Source organism: Copadichromis virginalis, linkage group LG7, assembly GCF_057382275.1.
Source record: "Copadichromis virginalis isolate Kocher_CV1m ecotype Utaka linkage group LG7, C_Virginalis_male_GT1.1, whole genome shotgun sequence".
Taxonomy (NCBI): Eukaryota; Metazoa; Chordata; class Actinopteri; order Cichliformes; family Cichlidae; genus Copadichromis; species Copadichromis virginalis.
Window position 1 is genome coordinate 9,116,836 of NC_140624.1, and position 19,975 is coordinate 9,136,810.

At 41.8% G+C, this 19,975-nt stretch overlaps 1 protein-coding gene across 1 annotated transcript; it reads left to right on the top strand.

The window, feature by feature from the left end:
- The first annotated feature begins 880 nt into the window (after positions 1–880).
- LOC146704421 (lysine-specific demethylase RSBN1L-like) lies at positions 881–19,800 on the top strand. Its single transcript, XM_085461542.1, has 8 exons — positions 881–1,465; positions 1,732–1,857; positions 2,254–2,927; positions 10,461–10,598; positions 10,730–10,872; positions 10,970–11,137; positions 11,439–11,550; positions 17,319–19,800. Exons 1-8 carry the CDS (start codon positions 982–984, stop codon positions 18,996–18,998), a joined length of 3,525 nt encoding a protein of 1,174 aa, XP_085317668.1. The 5' UTR covers positions 881–981; the 3' UTR covers positions 18,999–19,800.
- The last annotated feature ends 175 nt before the right edge of the window (positions 19,801–19,975 follow it).

Here is a 19,975-nt window from a genome sequence, read left to right on the forward strand (position 1 = left end):
AACGTGAATAAAAATGGAAATACAGTATAGCAACTTATCCATAATTTATTTTAGCCCTGCCACCACTTCTTTGGTCCTCCACTTGTCCAGTGTCCTCATATTTTTTAAGGACACACTGCAAAAGATGCTAAGTTTAATTTCGTTGGTGCAAAAACTATTTTATGCCTGTAAAGCTTTGTTATCTTTGACATTTTTTGTAGATTCAACTAAAGGAAAGTGAACAAATTCCCTTTTATTGCAGCGAACTGCTAGTAAAAAATTGGCTATATATACAATTTAAAAATAGCTTCTGTTATATGTATACACAATAAAAGTTCATATTGTGTGGCTAAAATGGAGGCCCAGTGATGGTGCCTTTTATCCTTGAATGATTCATAGGTCAGTGTTACGTGGCTTAAGAAACAACAACAAAAACATTCATCTTTGTATGGTATAAGGACTGGACTGGAAATCGGAAAAAAAAATTTATATTTATTTTATCTATCTAAAAAGTAATATTTTCACTCCTGGTTTTTAATTTACTTGTAGTTAGCTATATTGACCTTGGTAATAGTAGTAGTAGTAAGCCTGGGGAGCTATTGCTCCAGAACACTTTAAAAAATTACAATAAAATGTTTTTTCTTGGCTCCTCGGATAGACTGGCGGCTGCTGCAATGTCCTCTGATAATAGGTAATTGAAAAATGACTGAATTCTTTCTTCGGTGGGATGAAGGTAGTTGCGACCCTTTCCACCCGTGTTGGAGGAGTAAAGCTGATAGTCCAGCCCAGCAAAGCAGAACACTGTGACATTATTAAGCCCATAAAGCCGCCTCTGTCAGCGGCCCTCCTCCACTCACTGCAGTGTTGTCCCGCAGCCCGTAAACACGCTACCGTCTGCTGCGCTCTCATCTCCTTCCGTCCTACGTAACCCGCTAAGCCCCGCCCCCGGCCTGTCTCTCACGCACCAGTTACGTCTGACCGTAAAAAATAGAAACTTCCAAGATGGCCGAGTCCGTGGACTCCATGCATTTCGCAGCAAACAGCAAAACAAATTCCCCTAAACCCCTGATAGCTAAGCGACCGCCGGAGAGTCGTCCGCAGTCTTCCAGCGACATTTTCCCACCGCCCCCAAAGAAGGTCCGGGTGGAGGAGAAGGGCCTGAAGCACAGGAAACTGAACGGAGAGGTGTGCGCAGGGGAAAAACACAACGGGAAGCAGAGTTGTGGGAGCCCAGCGAAATGGAGTTTCGGCCCGGCCAAGGCGAGCCACTCCACCGCCGCCGCAGTGCCCGCCACCCCTGTCCGGAAAATATTCAAAATCAGCAACTTCCTCGCGTCGCCCCACAAAGTAAAAAAAGCGAAAGAGAAGCGACACAAGGAGAAGAGCAGCGAAGCGCAGCAGAGCCCGGGCGCTGCTGTGGAGAGAGTGAGCCCAGCTAGCTGCCATACAAAGCCCGAGAACGGCGACGTGAAAATGCTACAGAGAGGTAGGAGAGCCCAGCCGGGCTGCCCTGTTTGAGCCGCGTTCACACACTTTATGGGCAAATTAAAACCCACCCGCGAAGCAGTACTGGTCATAAAAACACATTTTAGACATTATTACATAATTTACTGTAGCTCGGGCCCAGTGTTTATTGGGCCCAGATGGTGATATATAAACACACACGTGGAGCTGTTTGTCCGTCACTTATGTCTCCCAGCATGGATGCAGCAGCATTTCACCTCGCTGTCCTCTCTCGTTTCCCCTCCTCAGATGACCAGGTGAAGGAGAAAGACAGGGAGAAGAAGAAGGAAAAGAATAAAGAGTGGAAAAATCACAAACTGCCACCTGTCCACGAGATTGCCAGAGAAAACGGAGAAGTGGTTTCTCCGCAGAAAGGTAGTAATAAAATCCAGCATTGGGCAGGGGAGCTGAAAGTGAGAAACTACAGCACCGATTGTTTTTTGGGGGGATAATTTCAGGTTATTTCAAGCCCTTAAACATGTTTTGTATTTCAAATGTAAAAGCAGGTGGCTTCCATGTGACTAAATGCATTATTTTAGATATTATGCCAGAATTTTGGAAGTGTTTTCAGTTTTAAAAGGAAGTAAATGTCCTAAATGCAATGTAGAAACATGGAAATATAACACAGCAGAGCAAATGAACTCACCTTTGAAGAGTTGCCAAAAGATCAGCTGTTTCAAAGTAAACTTTACTCGTAATATCAGTTTAGCTAGAGATTACAGGCTGCAAAAGCTGCTTGTTATTTTAAACACGATCTTGTCTGTATGACAGAGTCTAAGGAGAAGCCCAAGGCTGGTTCTGAGGAAGACCTCCTTCTGAAGAAGCTCAAGAAGAAGAAGAAAAAGAAGCACAAAGATGGCGAGCGGACGAAGGAGAGGCAAGGCAGACCCAAAATGTACCACCGCTCGTGCCAGACTGTGTGTTCAGGGGTGTCCCTGGGTCTGCCGGAGTTGCTCAATCAGATTAACGTGAACAGCGACAGCAGCAGTCTCAACCACAGTGCCGCACAACACCACCAGGATGCTGCTGTTTCTGCGGCTACCTCCACCTCCATCTCCTCCATGGTCAGAGAGAGGCTCAGCTACAGCCCCCCGCTGCACTGCAGCCCGGCCCCGGGCACGGCTGGCCTGGAGTTCAGACGTCTGATTCACATCGAGCAGCAGGCCAACGGAGGTGCGTCTGTGGTGCACGCCTACAACGAGGAGCTGGCCTGCCTTTCTCCGGCAGAGATGCAGCGCTTCGCCGATGAATTTGTGACCCTGTCGTTCAGCGATGACGAGGCCCAGGCAGCGTGTTTCGTGATGGGAATCATCCACGGAGCTGCGTCCTACCTCCCAGACTTCCTGGACTACTTCTCCTACAAGTTCCCCAACGCACCGGTGAAAATGGAGGTGCTCGGGAAGAAGGACATAGAGACGACCACCATGGCCAACTTCCATTCTCAGGTGAGAATGAGTTTTGGTTTTTAATTTTAGTTTCTGTGCTGGAAAGCATGAAAAGGAGAGGATGCTCAAGTGTCTGCTTTGATACTGTAAAGTGTCACTTTGTAGTCTGGAGGCGTGAGCAGCTCAGACTCTAACAGTGACAGGCTGAAACACCACTTCAACAGTCTTTGTCCGCACTGTTACCGGGTAGAGCTTTTTGGGACTCGTGCTGTCAGAGGGTTTCTGTCTTCAAGTGGTCTCATTGAGCTGTGAGCGCGAATGGTGTGTGTCTTGAAAACCTCTTCAAGGGCATCTTCAGGTGGACTCACACCTTTAGTTCAGGTGCTTGAAGAGAACAGGAAAAAAAGGTTATAGCAGTGTTTCAGATACTTATATTTTTCCCGAGGTGTCAGGTAAACACAACTCTTAACTTTAGCTTTCTTCTAGCTGAATTTCAGCAGATCATAGGTCATGTTGTTATCAGTTTACTTAGCAGGTTTCCTTTTGGTTTTGTTCTAGATTCCTTTTTACTCAGATGATTCAAAATTGACAAGATGTAAACAGATGAGACATTTTTTTGCACAGCATTTGTTGTGAATCAGACACTTAAGCATTTTCTACAGTCAGTCAAAAAAAAAAGTTTCTTACAGGAAGTGTTTTCTTTTTAAATTATTAAACTTGTAAGCTGCATCACTTTGCATAAGAAGTGTCCACCTACCCATGGCCAGAATTTCATGGTAGCAACAACAAGATTGGATGGAAATATAAATGAGGACAGCTGAGCTTTTGCCTGGTGGATGTAGTCAATAGAAAGAAAATACTTCCTATAAGAAATAGCTCAAAACAGTGTTTGCTCAGGTAGGCGATTTCCATTTTGTTATATTCAAGGCAGATATCTCCAAATATATTTCCAAGCACTACAGACCAGAGCAAAAAAAATATGTATGTGTGATTTTTGGCATGAATTGCTCCTTTAAAACATGGTCCATGCATTAGAATAAATTAACTCTTAATTTGAGTTTCAGGTGTCTGAAGAAGTGCCAGGACCTAACTTTTCATTTTATCAGTAATCGGTCTGCATCTGTTTTTACTGACAGTGTCTTAGTGAAGAAATCATGAGTTAAAGGACATCCAGCTCATATTCAGCCATCGGTTTAACATGCTCGCAGAATTTTGGCGAATCAATTTAGGTCAAGAAAAATAAAAATTATTCATGTCAGAGACCCCTTGCTGGGAAGAAAATTATTCCAAGGGCTCTCTCTCCTTCGCTCTCGCTTTCTCGATTGGACTGATATTCCAAGTGCTTTGTAATCAGATATTGCTTCTGCTTGTCTGGCATCATGACTTTAACATAAGGCAGATGGTGCATTTCATCCTGTTGCTAGACTCACTAAAACCAAACTTTGTGCAACTGTCAGCAGATTTTCCCGATTTATCTCCTTTGGGATTAATGTTGCTTTATGATATGGATCCTGGAACAGAGTTATCACACAGTATTGTGCAAAAATATTGAGCCAGCCCCCACTTCTTTGTATTTTGCTTTAAAGGAGCCAGATTTTCTTGTAATCTTTAAAGTGGTCTTCAGCAATAGTTCTCCATGGTTTCCAAAGGTCTTTTTAGTTGAATCAAATGAGAAATTTTCTCAAATTTTGAAATGTCAAAGATAACACAGTTTGACAGGTGTAAAATTGTATTTTTGGAACAATGTGATTCCCAAAGCTGAAAACTTTGGAGAAACGCCTCTGAGGTATGCCAGACTTTTGGCTCATATGTATGGAGGAGGCGAGATGTACAAAACGAGTATCTACAGCCATCTATAATACATGGTGGAGGCTTTGTCATGGTGTTGGGGATCTTGTAAACATAGACCTATGAATGCAGAAAAGTACCTTGAGATTTTGATCCACTCTGCAATACCATCTGGAAAGCCTCTGATTGCCAAGGCTTCATTTTTCAGCATGACAGTGATCCAAAACTCTCTGACAGTGCAGAAAAAGCATACATGGGATAGCAAAACGCACACAACGAGTCATGGATTGGCCTCCCCAGAGTCCAGACCTCAATTGGAGCAGTTTGGGATTATCAGCAAACTCTGTTTTTGCCAGATATACTGTATTTCCATGCTTGTACGTGTTTTTAACAAATCGCTGCACCTGCGATGTAGCTTTATATTTTGACTTTATTTATATAATTATTCATTCATCCATTCATGTTTTCAATTCAGTTTATTTCAAGTTTATTTCCACTGTGGGTTCTCTCATCTCCGCTGAGCTTTTATTAGTTCAGTGCTAGTTTAGGCACGATGTAAAAAGTTCAGAAGAGTGCACAACACAAACACCAGGGGGTCCTTTTGTCCCTCTGTGGGGGGTTACTCCCACTAGGTTTATATCTGGGACTCGCCACCATTTGACCTTAGAACTGAAGAAGCTTCTCGGATGAGAGGTGAAACGTCTTCAAGTAACTTAAAGAAGTCCAGACGCTTTTCTTTGCAAGCTCCTTTGACTACGATGACCTGGATGACTGAGAACCTTCACAGACATAAGCTAAAAACTAGTTTTCAGACCCAAAGAACCAATCTAGTGACTGAAGAAAGCTAAATCATGTATTTAAGTTGACAGTTACGTGAAAATTGTATGCAGAAAAAAACTTTTTCACTCTAACGTGGGTTTTATTCATCAGAAATCAGTCAAAAAATCCTCAAACAAAGAAACCGAGTAAAAGAGGAGAGAATACATTGTTTATAATATTATGGCAAAAAAAGAAAGATTTTGTCTAAGATATATGTATGTGTCTGTAAGTGACATGTGCAACAATGTAGCCCACACAACAAATTACAACATGAAAGTTCACAGTAGAGTAAGAAAACACAGAGCAACTAATAAAAATGCAAGCATGCAACATTAAATATAACACACATCAGCGTAAAGTTAATGGTCACAGATCTGGTTCTTCTTTAGCCATCATTTAAGATGAGTTTAGACTTTCTGAATGTCTTAAATCTCTAAAGGATACATATTACTGACAGTAAATTGATACATGTTATATTACCTCAGTGGTGTCAGTTGTAAAACTGTGTTAAAACTGTGCAACAATGTATTGTGGGCACTTTTGTCCTCCTGCCTTTATTTTGGTATTGCAGTAATTTGTGAAATTAATAAAACAGAGAAAATTATAGCTTAAGAAATATTATAGAAATGAAATGCCTCTGGTTTCAGAACTTTGATAGCGTGATTAGAGAAAGATGTAAGTGGTTTGATAAGAAGCAGATGCCCGAGGCCAGGAGGTTATACAATATGGTGACGCCAATCTCTAAACCTGCTTACCAGCTCTTAACAGTGCTGCTCAGATTTAATTTAATTGTTTTTTTATGCATTTGTCCATCGTTGTTAAACCAAAATGATTCCATTATGTTTGTTACTGGAAACACAAAGAAACTGTTTGTAAGCAGTGTACCTCCTGGTCCAAGCAATTTGTTAGTTTGGCTGCAGAAATGCAAATAAAACTGAAGTGTCAGCATGTGTTTGTAATCCATTACCTGTGTTACACACATTAATGTCATTAATATAGAAGCTAATTTGTCCTTGTGCAATACCTGCTTTAGTGTCTCAAGATGTAGGTTTAAGCCCCACTTTGAGCAGTAATAATTAAACCAGGTCACACACAGATCACCTTCAAATGCTTTAAGATCTTGAATGATACTGTTTCTTACTATTTTACTACTCTCCCTTTTAGCCATAACAATTATTTAATTAGATTATTATCCTCTGAATGTGTCAGTAATTGTTGAGCTGCTACCTCTGTGGAAATTAGAAATGAAAATTGGAAATGAGAAGCTGTTTTCTCCCCCTGATTTGAAAACAGGAATACTCTTTTCTAGTGAACTGTGTAGGTGATTTTTTTTTTCTTACATACGATTAAAAAATGCTTTAAGCTGACTATAATAGAATAGGAAGCCTTTATTGTCGTTGTATTCATGGCACAGTGAGATGGTGAAGCCCCCCTGAGTAAAGTGAGCGATGTACTCGCGGCCGTGTCGCTGTCAGACATGTCGGAGTTTCTCCAGACACTAAGCTCACATGTGGGAGTAATGGATTGTAGTATTGCACGTGTTTTATTGCACGGCTTGACTTGAGAGTGCTTTGTGTCACAGACCGAGTAGACATGGGTCTACAGTTTACACTTTAGGAATCCCTGTTTTTAGATCACGGTTTATGATGTGACTTATTCTGGGCTCAAATCATTTTACATAGTTAACAAAGTGAAAAATGCATAAAAAATCTTTTAATAAAAGAAAAATGGGATACAGATTCTTGAAGGTTTTAGTGGACATGGTTTTGGCTGGTGAGAACATGTTTTAGGGGAACATTTGGTCTGTTTAGCTATTACACGTTCCCTCATTGCAAATCTTTGCACATTATGCTGAACATTTTTTTTAAACATTTAACACATGTACCTGTAAATGAATAAAAACTCAAATCGTCTAACTCCTGTTGCCTCGGTTATCACATCTCCACTTTGTGGTGTGATGCATGGAGATGTACTTCTATAATATGCTGTTTTATGCATTTCCATTTATTTTCTGTGGTTGGTAAGACAACAACAGAGGAGAGATGACAGGAAATGGGTGAAAAGTCCTTTGCTGGTTACAAGCTAGGGTCATTTAGTTAATGGTTTGCGCCTCGACATTGAAACCGCAGGGCTGCGTTAATTGATTGTAATTTCTAACGCTGTTATTCAGCCCTTGCAGGATGTTTAACTGTCTTCCCCTTTGTGTAAACACCGTTTTTCCTGGTTAATGGCCATTTGGTGGTTAACTACACCTGTATGCAAGATTAGGTCCTGTGGAGTTAAAGACGTTGAATCTGTTTTATTATTTGACAGAAATCTATGCAGTGTCCTGCCATTTCTAACTGTCTGATAAGCAGAATGACTTTTATGGTTCAGTGAATAATATTCCAATTAACAAAATAACTTTAAATAATTAATTTATCACCATGCAGCTGATTTTCCTTCAGCTCTGGGTAAAAACTTTCTATGCATAACATAGACACATGCATTGCTGATCTTCTGGGATTTTCCAACAAAACCGTCTTTAGGGCTTAGAGGATTCTTGGCACATTTTGGTCTCCTTAGTAGTAACTAAGCATTTTTTTAAAATTCCACAGCTTACCTGAGTATTGTTACTGACAATATCCAAGCCTTTATGACCACAGTGTACCCATCTGATGCCTGAACATTACAATGGATTCACTGTACTCATGGATCTTAATCCAGCAGAGCACCTTTGGGAAATGCAGCCAATAAACCTGCAGCAGCTGTGTGATGCTATCTTATCAATATGGACCAAAATCTGATGAACGTTTCCAGCCCCTTGTTCCAAAACCTAAAGCAGTTCTGAAGCCAAAATGAGGTCCAATCTGGTGCTAGTGAGGTGTACCTATTAAAGTGGCCAATGAGTGCATTTTTAGTGTCCTTAAGTATTACAGGAGTTATCAATAATAATGAAATACAGCAGGAAAATAAATCCACTAACAAAGAATAGCATCAAATGCAGAAAAAAAGATTGTTTGTTCCAAAAATCATGTAGAGAAAACCCAGAAAGTGCCGACTTTGTTGTGACAGAACAAATTACATTTTGGTTAAAAAAAGCCCCCCTACAATAGAAAATTAGTGCTATCGCTGTTTGGCTGTCTCAAAGAACAGAACTTAAACTCTTTGTGTGAAATGTGTGTTGGGAGATTACCTGTACTATCTCTGTGTAATGTATTTATCATATAAACATCATCTGTTTATGGTCTGTTGACATATTCTGACATATGTTTACTAAATAAACAAATCTTCTGCTCTAAAATTTCCACCAAGATGAATCCAGTTGGATCTTTTGTTAATGCAATGTGTTATCATTAAAACCTTATCACTACAAACCCTTAATGATTAGTTAGGGGTTAAAATTAGAAGTACTTGCGGTACATTACGATGCAGGAAGGAAACAAACAGCCTTGTGGCAGATTGTGACAAATGATAAAACTTTATGAAGTGCTGTACGTCATCATGTCTGCTCCATTGCATTTTGTGTTACAGATTTTTAAGTCTTCAGTCTGTCAGACTGTTTGTCCTCTTAATACTGTTTGTCTTCTTAATGAGGGCTTTATTAAGGGCAGGTGAAGTGGAAGGGTTCCTCCATTTATGTTATGAATGCATAGACTGTGTTAACCTCAGCTGCTAGATGAACATGCCTATAAAAGGTGTATATAATGTTTTAAAAGTAGGGCTGCCACTATTAGTCGACTAGTCACGATTGCGTCGACTATCAAAATCGTCGATGACTAATTTAATAGTTGACGCATCGTTTGAAGCTTTGCAAGATCCCAAAAGACGCAGGAATAAGTAGTAGGTTTTAAGAGTGTAATAACGGACTGAAACAGAAGATGGCAGCACTGCATGTACAAGGATGCCAGCTGCCGTTAAACCCCGAAGAAGAAGAAGCGGTGTCCTGTATCGTAGCTGTGTCCAAATTCAGGAACCACATCCTCCTGTGCCCGCATTTGTAGGCCAATTACGTTACAGCGACACGACGAAGACTGTCCAAATTCGAAGACTCCGACAAATGAGCCCTTCGTTTCCCCAAATTTGAAGGATGGGTCGGATGTATACTTCGTGGCCCAACCTATCCCAGAATTCATAGCGCGGCCCTGCTCAGTTTCCAACAATGGCGGCAGCTAGTTGGTTTTAATATTACTCTTATTATTCTTTCTGGGTCACAAAATAAACGTTTAACATATTTTCAGACGAGTATGTAGCTGTGTAAACCTCAAATATCTGCTCAGTTTATCAAGACACCGCATATTTTCAAAAGCGCTCCGACGTTTTCGGAGACATCTGTTACCCACTAGCTCGATAGCTAGCCGGGGGCTAGGTCACTGCAGCCGGTGGGCAAATCGTTTTCAAACCACCGCAGTCTTTCGCTACTCAGGTTAAACATATGGAAGTCACTTAGATAAGTTAAAAATGTTATTGTTTGGCTTTTATCAGTATTTTATTTGTTCCTGAGTAAATCGGTTTGGCTGAGATTAAAGTTATAGTTTTTACACAGCTGAATAACGTCAAGCAGACAACTGATTATCAGAAGTGTGAGATGCTCGAGAATATACTCCGGTGTCCTGTTATATTTTAGATACCAAGGAGCAGACGGCTGAGTTTATTAAACTTCACCGAACAATCTGCAAATTTCATTAAAATGTAATAAACTATCATCTTGTCTTTATTTTTAGTTAGCACATATCTTAAACACTTAAAGCTGTAAACTAATGATAGTTATATAAGAGCAGATGCTGCTGGTGCAATAAGCTGTACGTTTTATGTCCAATGGATGATGATCTGATTAGTCGACTAATTGCAAAAATAATCGGTGACTAGTCGACTATCAAAATAATCGTTTGTGGCAGCCCTACTTAAAAGCATCTTGTGCAGCAGTAAAACAGCGTGTCAGGTTAACATTTAGATTTATTATTACCTGCTGAGTCTAATCTGTGTCCTCTGCGGCGCCTCCTGCAGGTGAAGCGGACATATTCCCAGGGAACATACCGAGCTGGGGCCATGCGGCAGGTCAGTCTGGTCGGAGCTGTGGATGAAGAGGTCGGAGACTACTTTCCCGAGTTCATCAGCATGTTAGAGAAGTCTCCTTTCCTGGAGGTTTGTTTGCTTGCATCTGTATTTCTGCACAGCACTGGAGTCAGTGGCGTGTCAACATCTGTTTAACTTCTGCCTGTGAAGTGCTGCAAGGTGTTATGTAACCCGACGTTTCTCGTCCTGTGTTTGTGCAGCGGACCCTGCCCTGGGGAAATTTCTCCAGTCTGCGGCTGCAAAGCCCCACAGAGAGTGACGACGGCCCCATCATGTGGGTCAGACCTGGAGAACAGATGATACCTCTGGCAGACATGCCAAAATCACCTTTCAAAAGGAAAAGGTGTGTTCGCCCTGTCTTTAAAGCAGCTGCATTTTTCTTTTAGGGGTACCTGCACATCTCGAATTTGTTGTGACTCTTGTAAATAAATGTATTTCAGGTCCACCAATGAGATAAAGAACCTGCAGTACCTTCCTAGAACCAGTGAGCCCAGAGAGATGCTGTTTGAGGACCGGACGAGAGCTCACGCTGACCACATCGGTCAGGGCTTTGAGAGGCAAACTACTGCAGCTGTCGGTGTGCTGAAGGCTGTGCGCTGTGGAGAGGAGTGAGTTCAAAGTGACATCTTCTTATGTTTTTAAGCTTATCACTTAAACATCTGTATAAGAACAGCTGTGTATTATATATTAGACTAACAGAGATGGTTACAAATTTTATGAAGGTAAAACGGCAGCAGTCAAGACAGGCAATGTAAAATACTGACATTTACAGTCAAGGTCAGCTTATTATTTGTGTGCTGTTAATTCCAAATATCATGATATTATATAATAATATGTCTACAGTAGCTTTTGCGTCTTTTTCTTTGCTGATTAGAGATTGATCACAAACGTTGTGTGTATTCTTTACAGCAGCGACACTGCTGCGCGGATCACCAAAGACGTTGTGTGTTTCCACGCAGGAGATTTTCCAGATGTGGTTATGAGGCTGCAGCTGGATCTCCACGAACCCCCACTCTCTCAGGTGGGCCGGCGTTTTTAACAGTGTCTAGGGGTACATGCCAGATATAAATAAATATTTTTTTGTCTCTCAGATCACGTCTTCTTTAAAAAGTGTGCAAATATAAATTTTAAAATGATAAAAAATAATAATTAATAGATTGCCTATATTTGCAGCCCATATCTTTCAACACACTGTATAGTAGGGGTGCAACGATACACGAAATTCACGGTTCGGTTCGATACTTTGGTGTCACGGTTCAATATTTTTTTCGATACAAAAAAAATGTTCATGCCTTTTGAATTTGTCATTTATTAAAATTATAAATATATATTTTAACTCAAAAGTACAGTTTTTAAATTTAACCCTAACCCTTGTGTAGGGCTGGGCGATATGACCCAAAATTCGTATCTCGATATTTTTTACCTAGACGGCGATATAAGATATATATCTCGATTTTTTTATTTTTTATTTTTTTAAAAAGCCATAAAGTAGGAACAAAAAGAGAGTTCTTAGTCAAAGCTGTGTCCCAGATGTCACACAGGCACTTTTATTAACATAGAGCATAGATGTACATAAAATTTACTCAAAAATAAATTATGAGCATTTATTAAATAATAATGCTCCATAAATAAAAGAACACAATGTTGTTTTTGTGCATAAAAAAAAGCTCACAATTGTGGAGTCAAAATGTAAACTAAAAGACGCTGAGCATAGTAACAAAGACAGATTTCACAGCTGCTCTGTTCCCAACTTCTACTGTGTGACTGACAGCTTTGAGTTTGAAATCCTCTTCGTAACCACGTCTCTTAACAGGTGCCATTTATGGTCCTTATACACACACAATACGGTAATATTACGTTGAAGCACAGTACGTACCTGACAAGCCATCAAGCGGTGCAGCACCGTAGCTTACCAAAGTCGTACTAAAACATTTTTTTGACAGATTGCTGAGCGCTGTGTACCACATAAAATCGGTTCATGGCCATCAAGCACAACCAGAATTCATACATAAGGCGCGCTGTCAACTTTTGAGAAAATGCAAGGATTTTAGGCTGTGCAGCGCCTCTGGGCTGCATGGAGTTAGCGTGGTTAGCTAGCTAACACGTTGACGGCGTCCAGCCCCACGCACGGGTCGATGCGCAGTAACTCGTTAACGGAGATTTGCCGTGTTCATCTTGTCGCTTCCTGCAGGTAAAGCGATGGGGGAGGAGGGGGAGTTGTGTTCAGTGAAGGAGGGGCGAGGCCGAGTAACGTAAAGACAAAAGTGGACTAAAGAGAGGCAAACCTGCGGCTCCACAAGTATAGTTATGACGTAACATAGACTATATCGATATAAAGGATATTGTCACATCTTATATCTCGTATAAAAATATATCGATATTTTTTTAAAAACTCGATATATCGCCCAGCTCTACCCTTGTGCGTGTTTTTTATTTTGACAGCGAATGCGCACCTGTGGACCACTTATGTGCAGCCCTGGTTATTATTTAGCTCGTCATATTGCAGCCACAGAAATTCTTTTGTCCATGAAACTATAAAGCTTCACTTTCTTTTTGCCTTATAGTCTGATTTGTCATAACTTCTCCGTTTTGTGGTAAGCTTTTCTTTGGCTGTCACTTCTTCACCCTGACCTGTCTTATTTGGCTCAGCAGAACTGAAATGCTTTTACACGCTCACTCACATAATTTCAGCGATCCTCTGCGCGATCAACCTCTCACATGTTTAAGCTGCGGGAGATTTCACTTGTCATGTTTGCATAGTAAGCTAACGATTAATAAGACGATGTCAGAGGAATTGGTGCACAAATTATCATCACTCACAGATCAGTGCTGTCGCTCTCTATACACAGTTCGCACGATTGCAAAGTGAAAGCAAAAAAACAAGCGCAAATTCAAACGCGATTTCAATATGTCACATATTGACAGTGGCTCACCGATGCCAATGACATAATTACCCAGCTACATTTCTGAAAGAATGCAAAAGCATTGACATATATTTTTCCTTCCTACAATAGCCCGACGGGCAGGGCAGAGATAGATTTTGGTAGCCCGACTGAAAAAATCGCTAGCTCCGGGATGTCGGGCTAGCGATATTGCGAGCCCTGTATCTGATTGAGGAATCACTCATCTTTGGAAAAGAGAGTTTATTACAGAGAAATGGCTCTTTCCAAAATAAAAGCTATACTATCCGCTTCTTCTGGGCTATATTCTCAGCAGCATAAGGAGAATCATGTGCTAACGGCTGTCTAAATGACTCGGGTAAAGTTTGTAGCATGCATGCTTGTTGTTTTTGTACTAGGATGATGTAAATGTGCAGTCATATTTGTTATGTTCCCACTAGTGCTTTCAGGCTAATCTCGTTGAAATGACATTAACGCCACAACATGGCAAATCTCCGTTAACGAGCTACCCCTGATTGCCCCGTGCATGGGGCTAGACGGCCAACACGTTAACGAGCTAACTGCGCTAACACACTAGTTCCCACACATGTAATTGAGCATTGCGTGGCACATCCAACATACTGTTTTACTTTAGTCCATGACGCGCTTACCTTCAGGGTCATACGTCACATGAAAACCAAAATAATTCCAAACGCCAGATCTGAATGAGGGTGGGGGAGGTTCAATTTGCCATGTTGCAAGGAGAGCTTAACTTCTGTCTCACTAGCTTGCCCTGCGCTCTTCCTTCTGACTATGCTGTCTGTGTTGAGCGCTCAGTGGATCTGCGCTCGACAGTGTAGCCTAGGCGGAGTAGTCGAACGCAGATTCACTGAGCGCTCAACACAGACAGCATCGTCAGAAGGAAAGTTGATGAAATAAATTACAAATTTTGTATTGTTCGATACATATGCGTACCGAACCGAAAGCACTGTATCGAACGGTTCAATATCGATACGAATATCGTTGCACCCCTACTGTATAGCTCATAAAATCAGCAGCAGTAATTTAAAAGGTCGTATAAATACAGAGTGCACCACCTGTTCTGCACTGAACAGCAGCCAGACTTGGTTGTTGGGCTATAAAATACATATGCTGGCTTTTTGGAATATCCCCAATTTTTCCCTCCCCGGGGCAAATGTAGATGTTTTAATTTGCTATTTCAGTGGTCTTCCTCTGGGAGAATTTAACTCCATAAATGATTAACCTGTAAAACACAATTCAGATCTTGCACTAATGGACACTGAGCATCAATAAGTCTCACCCACAGCGGAGGGGAAACAGTTCATAGCTCTCTGTTGGCTTTTTATTGTGTGACGGTGCCTCTTTGTCAGCTGTCTGCTAAAAAACCCCCACTGAAAATGACAAAAAGCTTTCTGTCAGATGGGATGCATTACTCAAAATTATAGAACCTAAAACTAGGCTTTTATAGGGAGTGCAGAATTATTAGGCAAGTTGTATTTTTGAGGAATAATTTTATTATTGAACAACAACCATGTTCTCAATGAACCCAAAAAACTCATTAATATCAAAGCTGAATGTTTTTGGAAGTAGTTTGTAGTTTGTTTTTAGTTTTAGCTATTTTAGGGGGATATCTGTGTGTGCAGGTGACTATTACTGCGCATAATTATTAGGCAACTTAACAAAAAACAAATATATACCCATTTCAATTATTTATTTTTACCAGTGAAACCAATATAACATCTCCACATTCACAAATATACATTTCTGACATTCAAAAACAAAACAAAAACAAATCAGCGACCAATATAGCCACCTTTCTTTGCAAGGACACTCAAAAGCCTGCCATCCATGGATTCTGTCAGTGTTTTGATCTGTTCACCATCAACATTGCGTGCAGCAGCAACCACAGCCTCCCAGACACTGTTCAGAGAGGTGTACTGTTTTCCCTCCTTGTAAATCTCACATTTGATGATGGACCACAGGTTCTCAATGGGGTTCAGATCAGGTGAACAAGGTGGCCATGTCATTAGTTTTTCTTCTTTTATACCCTTTCTTGCCAGCCACGCTGTGGAGTACTTGGACGCGTGTGATGGAGCATTGTCCTGCATGAAAATCATGTTTTTCTTGAAGGATGCAGACTTCTTCCTGTACCACTGCTTGAAGAAGGTGTCTTCCAGAAACTGGCAGTAGGACTGGGAGTTGAGCTTGACTCCATCCTCAACCCGAAAAGGCCCCACAAGCTCATCTTTGATGATACCAGCCCAAACCAGTACTCCACCTCCACCTTGCTGGCGTCTGAGTCGGACTGGAGCTCTCTGCCCTTTACCAATCCAGCCACGGGCCCATCCATCTGGCCCATCAAGACTCACTCTCATTTCATCAGTCCATAAAACCTTAGAAAAATCAGTCTTGAGATATTTCTTGGCCCAGTCTTGACGTTTCAGCTTGTGTGTCTTGTTCAGTGGTGGTCGTCTTTCAGCCTTTCTTACCTTGGCCATGTCTCTGAGTATTGCACACCTTGTGCTTTTGGGCACTCCAGTGATGTTGCAGCTCTGAAATATGGCCAAACTGGTGGCAAGTGGCATCTTGGAAGCTGCACTCTTGACTTTTCTCAGTTCATGGGCAGTTATTTTGCGCCTTGGTTTTTCCACACGCTTCTTGCGACCCTGTTGACTATTTTGAATGAAACGCTTGATTGTTCAATGATCACGCTTCAGAAGCTTTGCAATTTTGAGACTGCTGCATCCCTCTGCAAGATATCTCACTATTTTTGACTTTTCAGAGCCTGTCAAGTCCTTCTTTTGACCCATTTTGCCAAAGGAAAGGAAGTTGCCTAATAATTATGCACACCTGATATAGGGTGTTGATGTCATTAGACCACACCCCTTCTCATTACAGAGATGCACATCACCTAATATGCTTAATTGGTAGCAGGCTTTCGAGCCTATACAGCTTGGAGTAAGACAACATGCATGAAGAGGATGATGTGGACAAAATACTCATTTTCCTAATAATTCTGCACTTCCTGTATAAGCTGCCAAACTTAAAAAACAAAAGTGTGGAGGCGACTAAAGTGGATACTGCTGATAAGACACTCACTATGCCCATGAGTGTCACTCTAAAGCTAAAAATTAACTTAAATTAACAGAAAACTAACACTCACAGGGTGCTAAACTTAGCTCTGGAATCTTAAATATTGAGCTGCTGGCAGGTATTTTGTTGGCGTTACAGCCTTCAGTTGCACCTTGTGGAGTCTAATGTTTTCCTCTTCTGCATATGACGTGTCGGCTCTGGCAATTGGCAGATGAAAGGCAGGGTGTTGCTCTTCTCTCCACCTTTAACTGTTTGGCAACTACACCAAAAATTGTATCAGTGATCATTCACCCAAATAAGTTCATAGCAAGTTTTTTAGTGAGAAGCTCTCATGATTTGCTTCAGTTGACCAAATTAACAGCAAAACAAATCAATGAGTTTGCTTCATTTTTAGATAACAAGTTATTCCAAAATTCCGGTTCCTGAAAATGGGATATGTGAGGTGGGACTAACTCACCTCACCCCTGTGCACACCAACAGAACTGTTCGTGAATATATTTGCACACTCTGGTTGTTGAGACCATATTTAAAACCCTAACACTTCATTTGTAAGTGAAAATTGAAGAGTGTGTTTCTAATCATGCTGTTTCTCCTGGTTGTGTTAAAAGCAAATGTATTCTAATATATTTGTTATGACAGCATTAAAAACTGTTGGGGGTTTTCTCAAAAAACTTTCAGAAAGAGTGCCTAATGCTGCTTTAAGTGTAAGAAAACACAGATCTGCTATCACCGCAGGCATGTTTTCACTCTCTGAGGGGTTGTTGAATATCATGTGCTCCTGTCCTTGCCTCTACAGTGTGTGCAGTGGATCGATGATGCCAAGCTGAACCAGCTCAGGAGGGAGGGGATCCGATACGCCCGTATCCAACTCTACCACAATGACATCTACTTCATCCCCAGAGGAGTTGTCCACCAATTCAAGACAGTGTCTGCTGTCTGTAGTCTGGCCTGGCATATCCGACTTAAACAGTATCACCAACATGAAGAGAAGGAGGAGGAGGAGGTTAAGGAAGAGGAGACATGTTCACCAAGACAAGTAACATGTTATATTAAAAAAGAGGAGGAAGAGGAGGAGGTAGAAGCGACGGAGTGTGACCTTGCTGTAAAGGCAGTGACGAAGCTGGAGGATGAGGAGGACACGGGGAAATGGGAGGGGGCACCCCCAGACACTCCGACACAGATTTTCAATGAGGAAGAGCGAGAGAACAGAGCTGACATGAAGGAGTTGTCAGCGGCACTGTCACTACCTTTGGTCAAGAAAGAAAGAGATGAATCTGCACTCAGTCCCACACTAATTGAACCTCAAGCCGAGGAAGATGTAAAAGAGGAAGGCAAAGGAGCTGCAGACACCTGTCAGACACTGCAGATGGACCACGAGGAGGGCAACAGAGCGGATAGTGCCCCTTCAAAGCCATCACAGCAGATTAGGAAGGAAAGTGATGTGGAAGAAGAGCGGCAGCACAAAACATCAGGACAGGGCCTGAAAGAGAAAAGTAAAGAGAGTATTCTGAGCACTTATAACGCACCCCAAATCAAAAAGGACAAAGATAAAGGCAGAAGAGAGAAGGATGAAAAGGAGAGGGTGAAGGAGAAGGAGAGGAAGGAAAAGGACAGGAGTAAAGAGAAGGAAAAGGATAAAAAAGACAGGGGGAAAGACAGAGAGCGAGAGAAGGACCGGGTGAGAGAGCAAGAGAAAGTTAAGACTGAGGGAGGACGAGAGGGTTGCACAACGACGCAGATACTGCCGCAGATGAAGAAAAAAGAGGAAGAGGAACGGACGAGAGAGGGCGGTAAAACCGCCCCAACCAACCCGTCAGCTCAGAGAGACGAGAAGTGGGCCAAGGAGTGGGACTCAAAAACGCAACCCCATGTCAAGAGAGAGAAGGAGCATGACAAGGACCGGGCAAGCACGCCTGCTGCGGCTCACCCACGGCCAGACAGAGAGGAGGCTCGAGACTCCTGCACGCATAAACACAAGTCTTCCCATGGGAAGAAGGAGAAGAGTGGCCACAGGGAGGGCAAAGACGGCAGCGCGCTGGGAAAATGGGGGAGAGAAGACGGAAAAACTCACAAACCTGCGAACGTTCAGGTTAAGAAAGAAGTAAAGAAGGACAGAGATGTCAGCAGCAAAGAAGAGAAGAAGAAACCTGCTTCTGGTCCTGCCCAACTAGAACACAAACAACCACGGACACTGGTCACCTTTGACCTTTTTAAACCCATGGAGGCCCATCAAACTTTGGCTCTTTCCTTCACGGACAGTAGACCCAAGAGCCACCATCACAGTGACTCTCGAGGCTCCTCGTCTAAGCCTGCATCTGACAGTCGGACTGTTGCGCTCTGTAAAGGACCAAAAGTAAAGGACTCGGTGCCGGGTAAGCCCGGGTCAGCGCTACAGGATACAGCGCCACAGCAGCACTTATTAAAACAGCCCCTGAAAACACACACCCCCCAAACACAGAAAGACTTCTTAATATGAATGTCTAGATGTCTAGTCTGCTTTTCTTTTCCTTTTTTCTTTTTACTGTACAATTTGCGCCAAGGCTTTGGTAAAATATTTCAAAGTGCATCCTTACTTCAGATACCACAAAAGTGAGCGAAAGCTGCTTTGACATTGCCAGACCTCCTGTGACGCAGTGAAACGAGGGTGCGCTCTGCAGGTATTTTAACAAGGTCTAAGAATGTAAGCTAAGTAGCTCACTTCACGTTTGTTAGCAGATGTACGTAGGCTTTATATAAAATGTTATGTGACCCCGTGTGTCAGTGCCTGTGCACTACTTAGCTTCGCTCTTAAAGCACCTATTTTAGGTACTGGTCTCGCCAGTCTGAAAACAACCATCCGTACTCCCCTGCTGTAAGAACGACCTTTGTTCAGTGTTTGAGACATCAAGGAGATCCCTGTGATCTCTCTCAAATCATCTGTTTATCGTTGCTCATGCCGATTTGGAGGTTTGTTATTTTTAAACCTTCATATCAGAGCAAGTAGTTGTTTTCAGACTGGACTGTTGGACTCACACAGGGCTGTAAATGATACTGTATGTACCAAAACTGTACAGTATAGATGTTATTAGCACCAATGTGAGAAAATGTATACAGAAATTGCATATATTTTTTGTAAGACAGGTTTTATTTTCCATAGAACTTATTTATATCATTTACTGTCTGTTTTTATTTGAAACCGATGTATGTGAAAATTCTGTTGTAAATACATTTTATTTCCTAAGAATTGGTAGTGTGATTTATACTCTGATCAGAACCTCTCAATAAATGGTTCAAAATGTTGACTTGGTCAGCGTTAAAAGTCTCGCCTGTGTTTTGTATCAATGAGGTCACAGTCATTTGCCTTTCTGGCTGCTGGGTCAGGCATGCAAAGCAACAGTCAGGGCACAAGGCAGGTAAAGAAGAATGTGGAGGCAGGGGTGGGGCAGAAGGATATTATGATAGTAGTTAGACCTG

What these genes read in the sequence shown, in the direction of transcription:
- LOC146704421 (XM_085461542.1), top strand. Translation starts at nt 982, where the DNA reads ATGGCCGAGTCCGTGGACTCCATGCATTTCGCAGCAAACAGCAAAACA. An exon ending in AGAAGTCTCCTTTCCTGGAG is followed by an intron (nt 10,599 to 10,729) that starts GTTTGTTTGCTT and finishes GTGTTTGTGCAG; the next exon opens with CGGACCCTGCCCTGGGGAAA. An exon ending in TCACCTTTCAAAAGGAAAAG is followed by an intron (nt 10,873 to 10,969) that starts GTGTGTTCGCCC and finishes AATGTATTTCAG; the next exon opens with GTCCACCAATGAGATAAAGA.